Source organism: Acyrthosiphon pisum, chromosome A2 (assembly GCF_005508785.2).
Source record: "Acyrthosiphon pisum isolate AL4f chromosome A2, pea_aphid_22Mar2018_4r6ur, whole genome shotgun sequence".
Taxonomy (NCBI): Eukaryota; Metazoa; Arthropoda; class Insecta; order Hemiptera; family Aphididae; genus Acyrthosiphon; species Acyrthosiphon pisum.
Genome location: NC_042495.1, coordinates 42,642,189 through 42,661,187, shown reverse-complemented (window position 1 = coordinate 42,661,187; position 18,999 = coordinate 42,642,189). Strand labels below are relative to the sequence as shown.

Sequence of the window (18,999 nt, the reverse complement as noted above, 5' to 3'; positions counted from 1 at the left end):
AGCTTGTTAACACTTTTCCATGCTATTTGGAGGCTTTGAGCATCATAAGTCACGACCATAGGCACATATACAACTAGATAGCCGTCTCTTTCTTATCATCGAAGTCGGCCACCATTTACAAAGTAAGCAATGGTTACAAAATAATATTATCACAGTATATATAACTATACATAAGTATAAATTAATATGAATAAATGTAAAATAAATATTGTCTGCTTTATAAATGGCGGCCGACTTCAACATTGGTCTCAACTATAATATAAAGACAGCTATCTTACTATCTAGTTGCTGTATATATAATACTAGCTGAACCCGTGCACTTCGTTGCCCATTAAGTGTACCAACTATATGTGACTCAAACTTTGTTCAATTAGTTATTTAATATTCGGTGTATGGTTTCAAAATTAATCTTAGCTTTTCCGTTGCCCGGAATAAAAATTCTGATTCACAGCAGTACATTATCAAGTAGGCAATCTACCTGCGGTAGATCGCGGACCCCGTGCTGTATGTACGTTAGTGTATGATTTAACTCTAAAGTCTCAAAGTTATACCAAGTTTGTCGTATTCTACCTATGGTGGATTGATATAATCAATTAATACAAAATTCTAACCTAACCTAACCGTACTAAAATCAGATGAATAAACGCAAACGCATACAAAAAAATTCATTCAAATCGGTCTAAACATTTAAGAGGAGTTCAGTCACAACACACGTACAGTAGAATTATTGCGCTAAGCAACACATTCTGCGATTCATTTTTATATTATATTAAATCAACAAACATGCCCGATTAACCAATAGCAACCAATATAATATAATGCACTGTTGCGCCACTGTTGTATTTTTGACATACAGATTTGAGATTTCCTACATTTCCGGTAGATTTTTCTAAAATTTTATTTCGTAAAAACCTTCTACTGGTAGTTACGAACATCTTAAAAAAAATTTGAGCCAAATCGGACCAGCCGTTCTCAATTGATGAATTGTTATAAATTTTGTCTCTATTTTTATATATATAGAAGATATATCTATGGTCACAAATACAACTATATCCAACATTTTTTCTCAAACTGTCCCCGAAATCAAAAGTTTCGCATTTTTTAGAACTCACTCGGAGAACGAGTGTGATTATTATCGCCATTTTATCGTCGCATTTCTAGGCAAGCAATAATTGCTATACGGTTACTGGGGTGTATTTTTATTTTTTTTTTTGTCGTCGAACGAATCCGCTGTGATGTACCGATTTCAGAGATAATACATAATATAAGAGAGAACACGACCTTTATTATATTTTTCGTCGTGCTTTTTCCACCGTCCAAGAACAAGAAAATAATATTTATGTGCCTGCGAAGGAAAGAAAAACAGATCGGTGTAGATATACCTATCTATATATACCTACACTGCAACCGTCGCGTTCGCCGGACTTCTGGGGTTAAACGTGAAGAATTTTCGATAAGAATCATAATATAATAATAATAATAATAATATATTGACGTACGTTATAACTTATAATATTCACTATACGCCGACAGCCTGTGTTGTGTTGAGCATGATAGCTGCAGCGGTTTTTTCTTTATTATTATTTTTTCCATTGTAAAAACGGTGCGCCGCCGCCATCGTTGGTCAACGCCTTTGGTCTATTGTCATTATATACATTATATTGTTATTATTATTATTTGGCGTTTTTCGTCGTCGGATCATTATACTCTCTCGCGGGCTCGCGTCGTTGTCATCGTCGTCGCCACCGCCACCACCGCGTGCGTATCAAATGGCGCCCAATGTTAATTAGCGGATTAAAGAAACGGTAGCAGCTATCCCGCGGTTCAGAAACAATGACTCTCTACACGTTAGTAATAACGCGGGGCAAAACGTACGGAAAAAAGCTGACTGCGCGTGCCGGAGGTGGTAAAAATTCGATTTGGACGGCCGACGAGCGTTCGAGATAAAAAAAAGTATATAAAAAAAAACATAACAAAACAAACACCGCCACTGTCGCCACGGTCGGGATAGACGTCTATTCAACGGCGGCAGTGGTGGCGGCGGCGGCGGCAGTGGCGGCTCGACGAATAATGACGACGACGACGACGACTACGCGAGCGGTAATACAATGGCCCGAGACGCGCTGCAGAGATCGCGCGGGCTCCTGTGCGACGAAAATCAATTGAAACAATGGTCGTATAGGAAACGTATTATTTATGATAATCATAATAATAATAATAATAACAATAATAATAAATAACAATAATGCGTTCGTGTGTGTGTGTTGGTGTATGTGTGCGTGTGCGTGTATTGTGAGGGCGGCTGTGTGAAAATATTATTATCGATCGATATGATAATATATAATATAGGTACCTAATAATATATTATAGATCGATGGCGACAAAAGACCAATATGTTGAGTGATACAGGTTAAGTAATGCGTAAGTTACTCTTACAACGCTGGATATTATTTTGTATACCCACTTTCAAGTTGTCATAATTATACCTATGCGACATTTCGTATTTTGATTACTTAAACATTTTTAAATCCTTGTTTATATTTAAAAAAAATTAATACAAAGTCCTTGATAAAGGATACAATTTTATCATGGATGAATTTTATCATAATATTATACTTAATGAAATATTATATTTTCGAAAACCCAATAACATTATTAAATGCACGATATCTTGGAAACAGTTTAAATTTTATAATATTCTACTATTCTAGATAAATGATTTATTTATAGATATACATTTAGTTCATAAACTCTAATATACATTATACGGTATAAAATCTCCTAAAAGAATACCTAACTTTGTTCGTCACACAATACTTAATATTTAGGTACTTGTTAATGATAAACTGCACTACAGTTTTCATTGTTAAAGAGTGACTTAACTAGGTTACAATTTAAAAGTAACTTACCCAACACCGAGTGTTGAGTGTAGTTATTACATCTACGCTTAATCCACCAACAGAATGTTTAAATATTATCTATATAGTATATATGTACAATCAATATAATATTAATATAACATTATCAATAATAACGGAAATCAACTGAAAATTCCCGGCAACTGTAATCGTCGTATTGTTTCGACACAGACGTATTACGAGTACCGCGTTCGATTGTGCTGAACCGGTGTGGAGGGGGGGAGAATTCCGTAATCGGAAAACCACTTCTCCTCCTCGAGCACTCTTGTATAATGATAACGTCGTTATTGCCCACCGCGAATCTCGACGATGATTATTTACGATTTAGCTCGAGTCATATCATATCATATCATATAGGTTAGGTTATAATTATAGGTACTCACGAGTCTTGTTTTCAAAGAAAAAATATTTTTATCGAGTAAAGTCCAAAATGTTTCGTTATCATAGTTTTATTGGAAACAGTATTTTTTGTCTACCGGGAATTAATTAATTAATTTTTCTTTTTGGACCAAAGGACTCAAATAAGAAAATTAATCGTGTATAGTATATATATTGACGATTCCTTTTGACGCGATGAATATATTTTAATGGAAAGTCGGTTCGTTTCGATTCACTATTGTTATCTGATTGAATTTAATTAAAAAATGTAATCTTAAACTTTATTGTTATATTACCATTTATACTACCTGTCCGACTTACGCGCGCACATTATTAACACCGAACTATAACCACGATGAATAAATAATATAATGTAGTATTCATTAAATCCTGCAGTATTGAAGTACCTAGGTATAACAGAAAACCCGAAAACCATAAACAGGTCTGCGGCCTAATGCAGTCTAATCGAAATTTGTATTTTAATTAAAAACACTATATTTAAGCGATTTCCGGGGTGGCATTGAGAGTGCGTGACTCGCGCCTATTTTTACATCGTAGCATAATATTAAAACATTGCACCACGTAACAAAATTATACGCATTAATCTGAATATATAAAAATAATATAGGTACTAGTGAATTTGAATATTTTTATCAACGGTGCTTATATTATACCTATCATGTAAGCGAGAGAATATTATAGACCCTCACGCGGTTGGAATGAATATTAAATTCACGCGGGTGTGTAGTAGAGGGCACATTTTTTTGTTATTTTTTTGGAAGTGAATCCGAACGCAATCGGTTCGCCGATTCTGGACGCTGGGGAAAGGTCAACACATTTGTTGATCACCGACGATTATCGATCTACGGCTAGCCCGAAAATCGTCGTCTCGCGCCTATACAAATGACGTGATGCTGTGGCTTTGTCGGCTGGACGCGGGTACGGTGGGCGGGTTATTTTTTGAGCCGGTTATAAAACTTATATATATATACCTATTACATATACATGTGTATACGGTTTGCGTATATATATGTAATACGCGTACGTAGGTACACTCGCGCACATAGATTTACACACTTATACACACGCGCACACGCGCTCCTGCACACATATTATAATATACACATATATGTGTTTATGTATTTGTATATATATGTTGTAAATAGTAAAACTTGCACGTGTGAGTGAACGTTTGTGTGTGTGTGTGCGCGTGCGTGTGTGTGCGTAATGTGTATGCGTACGGAGTGGTCTGGAATGTTGTCCTAAGGCGAACCCAGAGGCCAGGCCCCCGAAGCGTACGCGTATATATACATTTATTTATACATACATACATACATACATACATACATACATACATACATGCATATATATATATAGGTACATACATATACAGATGTATACAGTTGGTATCTTCGAACGGGGTCACCGGAGTCAGGATTCAGCGGCAATACAGAGAGAGAAAGAAAATATATGGTAAGAAAAATGAAAAGAAAAAATACGCGCTTGCCGGTAGTCCATTTTGAGAGAAATCGACGAAAAAAAGGAACGTTTATTATAAGACACTGACTCGCGCGTTAAATGTGGATTACATTTTAATATTTAAGCAAAAATCTGGTTCACATTCCTCAAGAAAACCGGTATTTAATGAATCTGAATAATAATTGCGGACGTCGGAGGCAATCTTAACGAGTGGCGGCTCGTGTATGTTTATATTATTATTATAATTTTTTTTTTAAATACTAAACTACATTTTAATATTACGTCGGGTGTCGGATTCGGAATCGATTAACAATATTATATTGACTATGTAAAACAAACGGCCCACGACACGAGTGGAATAGAATTTTTAAGAAAGTCTGCAGGATCACAGTAAGGGATCATTTTGACAATTAATAAAATATGATTGGAATTTCTATGCATAGTGCATACTGCTTTATTATAATCACCAGGCGGGTTTTCACGATGTATTATAATTTATATTATTATATGTGCATAAATGCATAATATATATTATATTATGCGTATACTGCCGCGAGTTGAACAAATTTGGATCGTGGTTATGGATAAGAATGGAAATAAATTGTTAAAAATGTATATTCACGCGAGTCGGTAGTGATTCTTTATTTCTTTTATACAAACAAACGCTACTGACTGCGGAGATAGAGAATATTGAATAAATTATTAAAAAAACAGTAGTACCTTCGCATACACATACAAAGGCTGCAATACAATACGAAAATACCGGGAGAGTGGTATTTGAACAATACGCGTAAAGAACCGATATAACGCCTTTTGGAATTATAAATACAACAAATACATAGGTACAATATTATGAATGCTCGCGTGAACTTTATATGGTTACCATCTTATGCGGTTGTGCATTATGTTGTTAAGACCTAAAGTTGTATAATAATATAATGGAAAACGTGAGATCGTTTTGCGATCAACTTTGAAATCGGCAACCGACGATTTTGAGTCAACGATGTTTTGGACGAAAATGTTAAAACAATAATTATTATACTCCTCCGAGGCTCTTTCAATCGCATAATATACATAATTTTTTTTTAAAAGTGCGTTCAATATCAAACCAAAGATTTCAATCCATTATTTATATAAAAGTACATATTATACATCATAATATTATCAATAGCGGATCGTCAGTAATTAGTTTTGAACATTTGTTGTACAATAAATTTACAACCGTAAAACACAACACATAATTGATATAATTAAAGCAGGCGGGGATACGTTAAAGATAGCGTTATAATATTACCTACTAAACCAAATTAAATATTAGAATATACAATACTTCACTGTTTGGAAATTTATTGTACAATATTATATGTATTTCAATATATATTAATTATTAATAAATGTATGTTAATGTCATGTAAGAGGTCAAGACATTATTGTTTTTCGTTGTAAACCTGTCAGATTTAAGTAACATTATAAAAGATCATCTACAAGTGGGTAAAATACGTATAAAAATATTTAAATCCTTTTATTAATAGTTATTACTTATTATTATTTACTATAATTATAGGTATGACGTATCCTATTACGCGCCAATCATGAAACTAATCTGCCACCAAATTGTTCTTGTTTTTAAATGGATTTTGTAAACCTGCGGGACGATTTCGCAACACTATAATATATATGATTAGTACTTATGACAACGTAATTGTCAATATAGGTGGTACCTATTATACGACCATACTCGTTTAATAATTCTACGCACAGAAGTTCACGCTGATAATGTTGAACCAATGTATATATAGAACCAGTATAAGTATATATTGTAATGTATAAGAAAGAGCAGCAGGCAGCAAAACAAGGAGCCATTACTGTACTACCACGGTAACAATTGGTTAATGTGGTTGTTTTTCACATTCTTCGGATTCTATCGTGTGCTTTCAGATTTCCTCGTCGGCCTCGTCCTCTGAGACCGACGCCAAAGATTCCGCTCTGCCGTTTTCCCCTAATCGAAACATATACGAGAACCGAAAAAAATGAAGCCACTTTTACAGGCTATGCAGTTTTCAAAGAGAGCCGAAAATAAGACGGATAGATGGATGAAAAAAAACAACAACAAATGTCGGCGAAAATTGTGCGATTTCGAATTCCACGGCGCACGGTCAGTATTCTCAGAATTTTGTTCTACCAGACACCAGGTTACCGTTATACGCAGCATCGGGCGATAAGCCGAAACCATCGTCGGCTGATGTTTTATTTCCGGACGGCGCGTAAAGACAAAGTCGCATGTACCACTCATTTTACTTATAATGTTTTTTACGCTTATACATAAATCGACGAGTTGCGTTTTAGATTTTCCGCCAATTGCTGCAGCTAGCGCGCGCGCTCCGCGCATCAACGCTTTCTAAATTCCAGATATTCACTCCCACAGTTCACTTGGAATGCGTATATATACGTGCAATTGTCCCATTGCCTATATATTGTGTGTGTGTGTAATATAGTATAATATGGTACTTGACGTACTTAGCGCAACATTACTTATATTCTCGTCTTCCTGTATACGCGTATATATACATAGTGGTGACATAGGTACGTTAATTAAATATACGGATTTGAGCGTCGCGTCGCCACATAATGGAACGTTTCGTCGGTCTAAGAGAGATGACTAGAAATGTCACACTGAAAGTTTTTCAGACCACGGTCGCACAAAAAAGGTCACTCGGGTCGATTTCGCGGTAAAAGGGTCACCGCCGGCAATGGATGATGTGGGAACAAACGTGAGTGCAATTGATTCGATATGGAGAGAAAAATAAAACACGCCAATTTAAAGACCATACACAATTTTAGAAAAAATATTGTAATCAATTCAATCGTAAATGTAGACAAGTACGTTGGTGTGAAAACGTTTGGGATGTATGATAGAGATAGTATAAAGTCGTGGCGCGTGCCTATCTATATGTACACACTGCAATATAAATACGCCCGCTATTATTAACATCTGTTCTTTATGGAACCGAGAATGATTTTCAACCGGGATTTTTATTCAGGGAAACATTTTAATTATTTCGATTATGAACCACGAATAAAATATAGACATATGTCACGTTTTTGTAGAAAGTCATAAACAAATTTAACGAAAAAAAAAACGCTTAATTTATTGGAATGTAGCGTTTTTATTATTTGGATAACAATATAACATAAACACATTTAATTTTTTAAGTTTGAGAACATATTATTAAAATTTTTTTTGGTTTTTTCATTTAATTATTAAAAACTATTGGTTAATGCAATGAAAAAATGAAAACCGTACGACACGGATAAAGTTCTCCCCTATGAGTTGTGGAATTTTGGTAATTCTACTTTAAATACAGGGGGAGTAAAAATGTCCCGCGGGAATCATTTTTTTCTATGTTGTACATTTGTAAGACGGAGACAACACATGCGGGTGTGATGTTTTCTTATAATAGACAATATTGTAATGTGTTTACTATAGGTACCTGTATAATCCACATGATTAACTATATTTAGGTATCGAACATAATAATATCGCTGTCGTTGAGTAAGTATACTAATTACTATGTAATATTATATTAAGTAAATTGAATTATTATAAAATACTGGAAGGTATCATGTGATTTTTAACGTTAGTAAAATATAATACCTGATACGCAGTAGCTATAACATGGAGTCGATACTCGATACAGTTGTGAATGTATAGGTACCTAAACCTAACCTACCAATAGCGATACCTTCACAATAAGCACTCATATTTTTTTTGGTTTTCTTGGGTCAATTGTAATATTTTAAACCAACGTTAAAAGAAGATTTCTTGGAAATGGTGAACACATTTACCAAAACATTTTTTCATTGTTGTTTTGAATATAACGGAAGTCAGTCCAAGGGCAATTTTTTTTTTCGGTCTGGGGAGTTTGTGTACCTATTCCCTTTTAGATACAATTGATTGTATACCTGAACTCCAAAGATTTTACATAACAAACAATTCGAATAGAATATGTACCCAACCTACGATAATGGTTTTTATTTAACTTAATATTGGTACGGGGTCTCTAAAAAAAATGACAAAAATTTTGTAGACTGTACATTATATTATATTATATGTATATTATATCCCATGCAATATAAATGTTATAATAAAATATGTAAAAGTGTTCTTAAATACACTTTGTGTATAATAACATGAAGAGTAAAAAGCAGGTAAGTGGACGTCACTCTGCTGTACAGTAGGTTACAAGTGGGTCATTGTATAATGGGTTGTATTAGACTTGAATTCAATGATAAAATATCATTGTATAAGAAATACGATTCTGAGCGGAGACGGTTTGTCAGTCTGGATATTTTATATTGTTATTATTTATTTTATCATGTAAGTTGAATTAATATTATAATATTATTTTTTTTTATTCGTTTCTATGGTGAAAAACAAAGCGTTAAAAATTAAAATCCCATTTTTAGCGTTTTTTCTTAATTTTTCGGTGGTTTTTCCCGTGGCATTAAATAACTATTGAGAAAATCAGAAAATGACCTCTTTAAAGTACCATCTTGATCCAATTTTCTAAAAGATAAGGTACTATATGTTGAAATCGAAGCACTCCTTCTGGTAGAAATTTTGTATACAGGATATAAAAAAAAAAAAAAAATAAACACCATTGTATATTTGGTTTTTTAGAAGCAATAGATATTTAATTTAGTGCAAATCTAAAAATACTAAATAATAAATATAAACTCCCAAAAATCACGTGTTATTTGAAGGTTTAAAAAAAAGCATTAAGTACCAGAGACTGTCTACAAAGTTACACACAGGATTTTACTCGGTAAGCCTCGAGACCTTGACAGTCGTACTCCATTGCCGTTATGGTTGCAGAACGGTCATTGATACTCGAACGATGTCGTATTGATAAATGGCGCTGAATTTAAAACAGAAACTTTCCCCACATGCGCACACACGCACACATAAGTAGATTTAATGGTTGGACAGCAAAATCGACGTTGTCAGATGAATATTTGCGCCAACAACCTAACGAGATAGACTTTCTACAGGGGCGGGGACTCTAAGGACCTAAATTGTCAATTAAAAAAAAAAACACTACAGAAATAATAAATTATATTTTTCTAATTTATAGTATTATTTTTTTCATGTTTTTCGATAATCGCATAAGTATAGTATCGGCAATTCATATAACCATATGCGTTTATGTACTATACGTAGGTAAACTTTAAACACTGTAGTCGCCTTCGATAATAGAATATTGAAATAACGGAATAGTTGTAAACTCTGACCTCGAAGACGTCCATTGCGTTTATAAGACTTCCAGACTTCCAAACTCAGTATACTTTGACATGATAAAAGTGGTGGTTTTCAGATAGGTACAGCACATTTATTTCAAACAAGCAATTACACATTTTTAAAAACATATTATAGTATCTGTGGAGGACAATGTCCATCAATAATAATTAAAAATAGGACCTCGAGTTAATAATAACCATATTAATTATATGATGGTTTACGAAGACATATTCAGTCACTATTGGATTTATAAGCTAACAGATGATTGTAATTGTCGTCTATCGACTATCAAGAAAATGTGCTTAAACTGCAGATAAGCAATATTCTAGTGATGCGCATAAAATGAACACCAGCCGTTTAAGTCTCCCGAGTCATTTCAATCTAACACAATATGAATACGGCAATATATTATTATCTTCTATATCGAGAGTTAAATTTGTTAGATATATCTAATAGGTATGTGAAATTTTTACAATTATGTTAATGTATATAGGTTAGGTATATGGTACCTACAGGGTAAAATTTTTATTTTTATTTTACGACCACGACGCATTCTTAATTTGAATAAATAATATAAAAAATATTTATTTTTCTATATCAGGCATCGGTTCGCACCCAGATGGTGTGAATTGATCTAAATAATATACAATTAAATATCCGTTAAATGTAAATTCTTTTAAATAAAAAATGCTGAAAATGAATAAACGCCCAACTTGTTTCTACAACAAGCACCAATGCAAAAACTATGATAATTTATGTGTTTCTCATCGGCAACCTAAGTGTGATAGCGGTGGAGGCAGAGATCTCGTGCACATCTCGTGATCACAGACGAAACCTGCCTTTCACTATAGTTCGCAACTGCAGTAATAACGGCAGATCGCGATTAGGCTTCGATAAATGAGCGTCAAAAAATTCACGCATTAAATAATTTGCATGAAACAGAAACATTTATATCATTTTAAAAACCACCCCAAGATCCTGGTATATGATTTTACAGGAGCGTGGTTCAACCGGCTAGAATTGCAAACAAATGTTTTCGAAAAATAATGTACACCGATCAGATGCAATCGACGGGTTACGGGTTACGAGGTTGAGGGTGGAAGAGGAAGGGGGGTAAAATCGAGATAAATTGGAGGGGCTGTGTGTGAGTTATAGGTATATAATACACACGCAACACTATAATAGTTCATTGAAGAACGCGGCAGCAGTGACACGTACCTCGTCGTCCGATTGCCTCAGGTCCTCTTCTTCCAGTTCGCCCGGTCGATCGTTCCTGTGCCGGTGCCGCAAGTACACTCCGTTGTCGTGGTGCTGTAGCTGCAGCGGGGACAGCGACCCTCCGTCTTCGACGATTTTCCTCTTACACCGTTTTGCATTGTCGTTGTCACTGCAGTTGTCGTTGTTGTTGTTGTTGTTGATGATTATGACGTCACTGCCGTGGTTATCCATCGAACCTTCGTCGCCCTCCATGACCAATATGTCTTTGATGTTCATAGCGGCATGTGACGTCACATTATACTTATGTCACGTGGCCGTCGCCCAGAGTAGAGCTGTTGGTAGGTGTACGATGTAATGCGTGTGGTGGGGAAAGGGGGTAGTTTCTGACACATGTGATCGGGTCACACAGATCAGGTGGTGGTTGTAGATACGATAACGGAAAACGATAAAAAAAAATAATAATAATAATAATAAAAATATACAGAAAAAAAACTAGAGTGGTCACCGGCGGAAGGCTCGGAGCTATGTGTACGGTTTGGCCCTGAAGCGGTTTTACCTGTCTCCGTCGTATAACCGCAACGATATATCGATGTGCGTTATATTCGCGCACAACAATCGATAATCGAAGCGATTTTGTCGGGTATCTAATATGCCGTATACTATACTACATAATGTTATACACGTACACGACTATATAATACCACAATAACGTGTACTGGCGGCACGGTACAATCGATGTTTGTTCGGGTCCAGGTCAACCAGCATCCAACAGGTTTTCGTAGTAGGTACGTATCGTGTCGTAGGCGACGTTTGAGCGCGAGCGCGCGCGCACAAACATACACGCACACACACACAAGTACATTCTCTTCCTCCACCCCGGGCGCCGGAACCACACAAGCGCGCGCATACACACATACGAGACCATTATCGAGTGTGTTTGAGGTGGTCGCAGTACATTCGGTGAGGCCCGAGAGAGATACAAAGACGGGGCGATTGAAAGAGAAATAGAGATGAGAACACACAATATAAGAATTAAATTATGTATGTGTGTGTGTGCGCGCGCTCACCTGTTCGCCGCCGTTCAGTGGTCGTCAAAATGAACTCGTGGAGACGTATACACACGTATAAATATTGTACGTACATGTTATGACCTCACGGAAAGCCGAAACTAGGCCGCCATCGACGCCGCCACTGCCGCCGGTTACTCTCTGTATATTTCCCTTGTCCCATTTATAATATAATAATAATAACAATATAAGTCTTTTATCGATTCGATACAAAAGATCAGCGATTTGTCCTCATCGAATTTCGCAATAATACTCATGGATAACGTATTTATGTATACAACTTGTAACGTCGACGGCTTGCGCTTTTGATCTTCACACTGTTGTAGTGCCAGCTATATGTATCTTATTTAGTCGACGACCAATGCGATTTCGTTAACGTTTTTCGTGAACCTCGTAACAGTATACAAGCATAATATATATTGTATTGCAGGCAATATGTCACATGGTCGAACGTAATATACAACCCGTTAGCGATGGCGCCCCAACACATTTATACATACAGCTTCGATTAAAAATGATAATGAAGTACGTACAAGTCCGAAGTCACAAGTGTACAACATTATTCGAAAAAAATGTGTGTAAACACCGTACAGTTCCATTATCACCACGCGCATTGTAAAAAAAATCCATATTTTCAATTGAAAATAACAGGAAGCAAATATATTATTTTTAAAATAATAATAATGAAAAACGATGACAAACGTTTTAGTGTTTACCATCAAAACTCAACACATACATAAAATTTATATTTATTACTTATTATCATTACAATATAAGTGTAAGTACCTATTTATAATAATCAAAATTAAAACAAACCAAGTATAGTGGATCGCTTATCTGTCTAAAAGGAAGTATGTACCTAAGTTATTAAATTAAGAAAAACGTGGTTAATTAAGAAAACTCGCAGGTCATAGGTATCCTGCTAAATGCTTAAAGTCTCAAAATCTGCAAAAGCATGATGAATAAATAATTTTAGTATGCACACAAGTAGCAATATAAAACACATTTTTACCGGACTCAGGTAATTCATTCTACAAAAAGTAGCCAAAGAACAAGTAAATTCATGAAGTTCATTATAGTCTCGCTAACACACAATTCGTATTGCTGGTACTAATCAATGTATAGCGATTATTTTCAACCGTTATATTATAGTCGATCACGCGTTATATAGGTTCACGCGTGTAGCATATTATAATGATTATTTCGACTGAGTGTTTATAATATAATATATATATTGTTATTATTATATATGTACTATTATAACAAATCATGTATACCTACTGCCACTGCTGCCCACGCACGGTTTTGGCGTGCACCCATTTCTCATAACCCCACTCGCGCGTCCCGCCATATATCGCGTTGTATATGATGGTGCACCGTTAACCCTGGCCAAATTAAACACAAACATTAATAATTACATATTCCGTCAGACGGACGACGAAGCAAAGTAGTGTAGCAGAGTTATAATATCGTTACTATTGTACCAACTAACCTATACCGCCAAGAGTGTAGAAAATAATAATAATAATTGACACGATAAATGTAAGTTACATTTTGAAACGATAAAACAGTCTTAACCGTCGCACAATGCCGGCTATTTATCTATATTTTCAACTTTTCAAGTCGTGGGTAGGTGGATTTGAATTGTATGAGCGTCGCGTATATACATAACATATTTGTACAATTTATGTAAATTTTAAAATAATAAGGCTGCAGAGAAAGCGTTTATAAATATTACACAAATACACGATTATCCGTATAATAATAATTATTATTATTATTATAATAATATATACACTAACACTGTATATACTATATAGGTAAGTATAAGGTATAACTCAATTGCCGATTGAGCACATTTTGATATCAACTTAGTATGGGTATTGTGGTGGTGCGCGGCGAGAATAATATTATGATTGCCAACGTGAATACAAGCTACTCATGGCATTGGGTAGGTAATCAAATAACAATTTATTTACCACACACGCATTTTGACCATCGTCAAAAACAGTTGAAACTGACCGTTAACGTCTTTATATTAGCTTCATAAATACAAATGTTATTCCATAGTTACACGATGTATGTAAAAAAAAACAATTTGATAATTATAGTGAGAAATAAAATATTATTGTTATCTATACAACTGTATGCAATCTTATCGTTAAATTCACTCTAATAATCATTTTTATTAACATTACAAGTTCTACGAAGATAATTAGATTATAAAACCAGTCAGTGGCGTAGTTACAGGGGGGGTGTAAGGGGTTTCCACCCCCCCCAAACAAAAATCTTTTTTATATTGGTATTTGGTATTTTGTTTTGGGAAAATTGTTGTGATAAGAGACTTTCGGCAAACTGCCGACGGTACGAATAATAAATTATATAGCACGACAAGTCGACAAAATTATCGTCGATAACTATTTTATCATAGGTAGGCCTCGATAATTATTACTGAAATAATAACCAATTATAAAATCGAAAAAAACAGTGATAACGACGTCGAGTGGATTTTATTTTATGAATTATTATAACAGTCTAATATAAAAATATTGCAACTATTTATAACTAATACCAATTTGAAACAAAATAAAAATGACGTTTAGTTTAATAACTTGTAATTTGTATCATAAATATATTTTAAAACCACCCCCAGAAAAAAATCGTATCTACGCCGCTGAAACCAGGGGTTTGCCGAACGATGAAACTCTGTGCTTATAGTTGGTAAAATTACTATAGTGAATGTGGCGTATTCTAAAGCAATATTGTACTGTTGAAATGTTTTAAGTAGTAAATACTAAGTAGAAAATAGGTTTAACTAGTTGGTAAAATACTGCAACCATGCAGAGAGTGGGGAATGAAAAAAATGTATAAAATATAACAGGTTGCCTTAATGATGAATATAAATTGTAATGGCACAATCCACAAAGTAGTATGATAATTTTAAGATAACGTAGGGGAAAATAAATTAAGTTTGGTAATAAAAACGTCAAGCTAATATGTATATAACTAAAGAAATAAGTTTAAATTAATTTAATTTCCTTGTACTTCTATATTAATATTTGAAGGAATATGTATGTTCGTGAAGTTATTTGTAGTCCTGAGAAATCTGAGAAGTGAGTGCACGGTTGTATCAAGGAAGATGAAATTCATGAACTAGATGAATAGCTTTTAGAATCACAACGGATTTTGTTGTATAAAGTTTAAGCTTGCATTCGATTTTTTACTATATTACTACAGCTGCGCCTATCTGTTCCTGTTTCCCAGAGATTCCTTTGTATATATTTTTTCACCATTGGAAAAATAACAAATTGCATGAAGTAGAGCGGATAGTTTTGTAGATTCGGAGTGGAATCTGGTCCTGATCGAGATGGCTAACTTCAATTTTTGGTTGAGGCAAGTTGAAGTGAAATACAAATGTGTGTTGTTTGGTCAAATGCCAAACACTAACTGTTTGTATACACATTTAGGTACACATATTATACTATAATAATATATTACACAGTGACTCTGTATAAACTATAAACTTCTATAAGTAAATATATTTTCATGAAAGTAGGTATATTAATAATATTAATAATATAAGAAAAATAATCCAATAGATAATAAACCCATGACACATTGAAATATCGAATATCATATTATATTGTATAGTCACAATATTTTGATCTAATATAAAATGTAAATTATGTACATTTTAAAATTAATAAATTGTTATAAGTCCAATGTGAAGATTAATTGACAACATTAATCAAATAGCGTACTTATTATAGGTCGGCGGTCGACGTGTGACGCTAAAGAGAAAACGATAACCGTTCACCGACTGCAGCAGGGATCGCATTGAGTATAATAATCTATTATTTAATATTCATATGGGTATTAGGTACATACGATTATAGTATTCGTTAACCATATAGGCTGTTATCTTTATGTTTTAATACAGTTTATACAGGCCTTACACAAATACGAGTACCTAACTGTGCTGTCTATAATATTATAAAGACTACAGAATATTAGTGTCATTGTGTCAAGCACTTTTCAAATGTTTTTAATTTATCCAAATTCGTACACAATATACCATTGTCGACTAGTGTCACCAAAAAACACCACTTGTAAGCGTTAAAATAAAAATTATCATTTGGTGTGTGTAAGTAATTATTTTATAAAGATTGTATTTATATTTTTCAAACCAATTACCTATATTACACAGATGACACATACAGCATAATTATTTTACGTAGGTACTTACAATAAGAGGAACGCCCATAACCATAGATAATTAAAATTTGTAATGCATCATAAAATATTATATATTATATCAAAACAAAATTATTCATCCGACGGTACATAATAACGCGACTATTTCCCAATAGGTTTTTCTTGGGATTTACATATTATACCTATATTCTTATACAAACGTATATAGATAGGTAGGTACGCGCCATGTAAATACAGTACATTTTAAAGAACGACTGGTGCATTGGTCGCATACCTATATTACAAAAGATAAGTCTATATTCTTTTCAGCAGTGAGAAACGAGAATTATGTTATAAATACAATATACTATATAACAGACTGATTGTAGTGCGATGTGCATCTTACCTTGACGCGCCGCCCTCGACACGTAAATATTCGGCAAACCGGCGAATTGATTCATCCGACCACAAACAACGAGGCTAGCAAATATAACGTATACGATAATAATATTACATCACCGGAATGTCGTCGCACTGTACACACCTTAACTATATTATACGATCTCGAATCTGCAGATGACACAACGGACGTGGAGAAAATCATTGGACCGCGACGAACATTTTCCTATAATATACGTTGGGTAGTAACGTAACGCAAATTACAAATTACTGTAACGCAATTACTTTTTCAGTGACGCAGCAGTAATTTCCTTACATTTTACTTATAGTAACGCAATTGTAACGCAATTACTTTTTAAAAGTAATTTCTATGAAGTAACGCACTAATGCGTTATTTTCCACGTTACTTATTAAAATAATAGTTTTGAATATAGTACAAAAATAAGCTAATAAGATATTCCAGAAAAATTAAAAATCAATTTTATTTACTTTTGATTCCGATAATAGTTATCAATATTATTAAACATTCCAGGAATTAATGTTATTACTTTCATTATCAGAAAGAAAAGAGTTCGACTTAAAAATAAAATTTAATTAAAACGAATTATGAATTACGACTATGAGTAAGCCACCTATCGCCTATCAACCTATATAGCTATATGGCTATAGGTACGAATTTAAAACTGATATACCTACCTACAGACTACCTCGATGTTAATACCTTACCAGACTGCAGTCACCATTTCCAATTAATACTATATACTATATAGACATATAGTATAAATATTATACATAATATATTAATACGATTTACGAATACCATAGGAGTACCATACGATTACCAATTAAACTGTATCATTTAGTTTCACTTGTTTATTAGAAAATAACTTGCCTTATTGTTGTATTTAGTATTAGAGACATGTGTAGTTTGAGTTTAAATGTACACAATTAAATTTAACTATATAGGTACCTACCTACTTTACTATAGACATATAGTAAATAATAATTAATAGGTGAGATGAATGATAATTGTACATTTACATATTATTTTAAATTTTGTACACTAGGTATCACTAGGTAGTAGGTCTAAAATATATTGTAAAATACATCATATTATGAATTGAATATGGTTCAAAAAAAATGATAACTGTTATCAGAGATTAAAAAAAAAAAGTAACGTTATTTGTAACGCACTACTTTATTTATGAAAAAGTAACGTAACGAGATAAAAATAATTTTAGGTAACGCAAAATGTAATTCAAATAAAAATATGTGAAGTAACGAGTAACGTAATTCCATTACTTTTTAAAAGTAATTTACCCAACACTGATAATATATGACTAAATCTGGATTCACAGCAGCTAGATTGTGTGTCATTTAGTCGTATCGTTTGATCGAATAGCATTATGATTGGTCATCACTTTTTTGGTATCATGTAATAACCAAATTGCAACGAGCAATTCTATAGCGTAAAACGCCAACGTCAAAATTCTTAAACGCTTGGTGCGTGCGGTATAAGTCATAAATATTATCAAGGCTGGGCATTAACGAGTTAAAAAGTTAAAGTTAAGTTAAAAAGTTAAGTTACTTTTAACTAAGTTACTTAACGAGTTACTTTTTTTTTAAGAAATAACTTCTATCTTAACGAATTACTTTTTTTTTAAAGTAACTTATAACTTAACTCGTTAATTCATTTAAAAATCACGTTAAATTATATAATTTTATAATTAATTTGATTATTAATATTTAGTTCATAGTTGGTAATAACAAAGTAAAATTTAAAAGTTTTACCATCACTTTGGAAAACTTTTAGGTAAAAAAATAAAATATACAAATAATTTAATTATTTTGTTGGATTTCATAATATATAAGTACTTACAACAAAATACATTTTTTTAAGATATAAAGACCTACATTATAATATTATGTTATTTGTAGATCTTTAACATGAGGTGTAAATGGTATAATTATAAGTTTTATATGAAAAAAAAAAAGTAAATTATTTTTAACTAAGTTAAGTTACTTCTTTTTTCCAACTAACTTGTAA

At 33.4% G+C, this 18,999-nt stretch overlaps 1 protein-coding gene across 1 annotated transcript in view; it reads right to left on the bottom strand.

Annotated features, from left to right (window-relative positions):
- LOC115034238 (homeobox protein Hox-A1-like) overlaps window positions 1–13,064 on the bottom strand; it is a 33,749-nt gene extending 20,685 nt beyond the window's left edge. The window contains exon 1 of the mRNA XM_029490409.1: window positions 11,293–13,064. Coding sequence (XP_029346269.1) covers window positions 11,293–11,568 — 276 coding nt within the window. The 5' untranslated portion in view covers window positions 11,569–13,064. The remainder of the gene's footprint in view (window positions 1–11,292) is intronic.
- Between the last annotated feature and the right edge of the window lie 5,935 nt (window positions 13,065–18,999).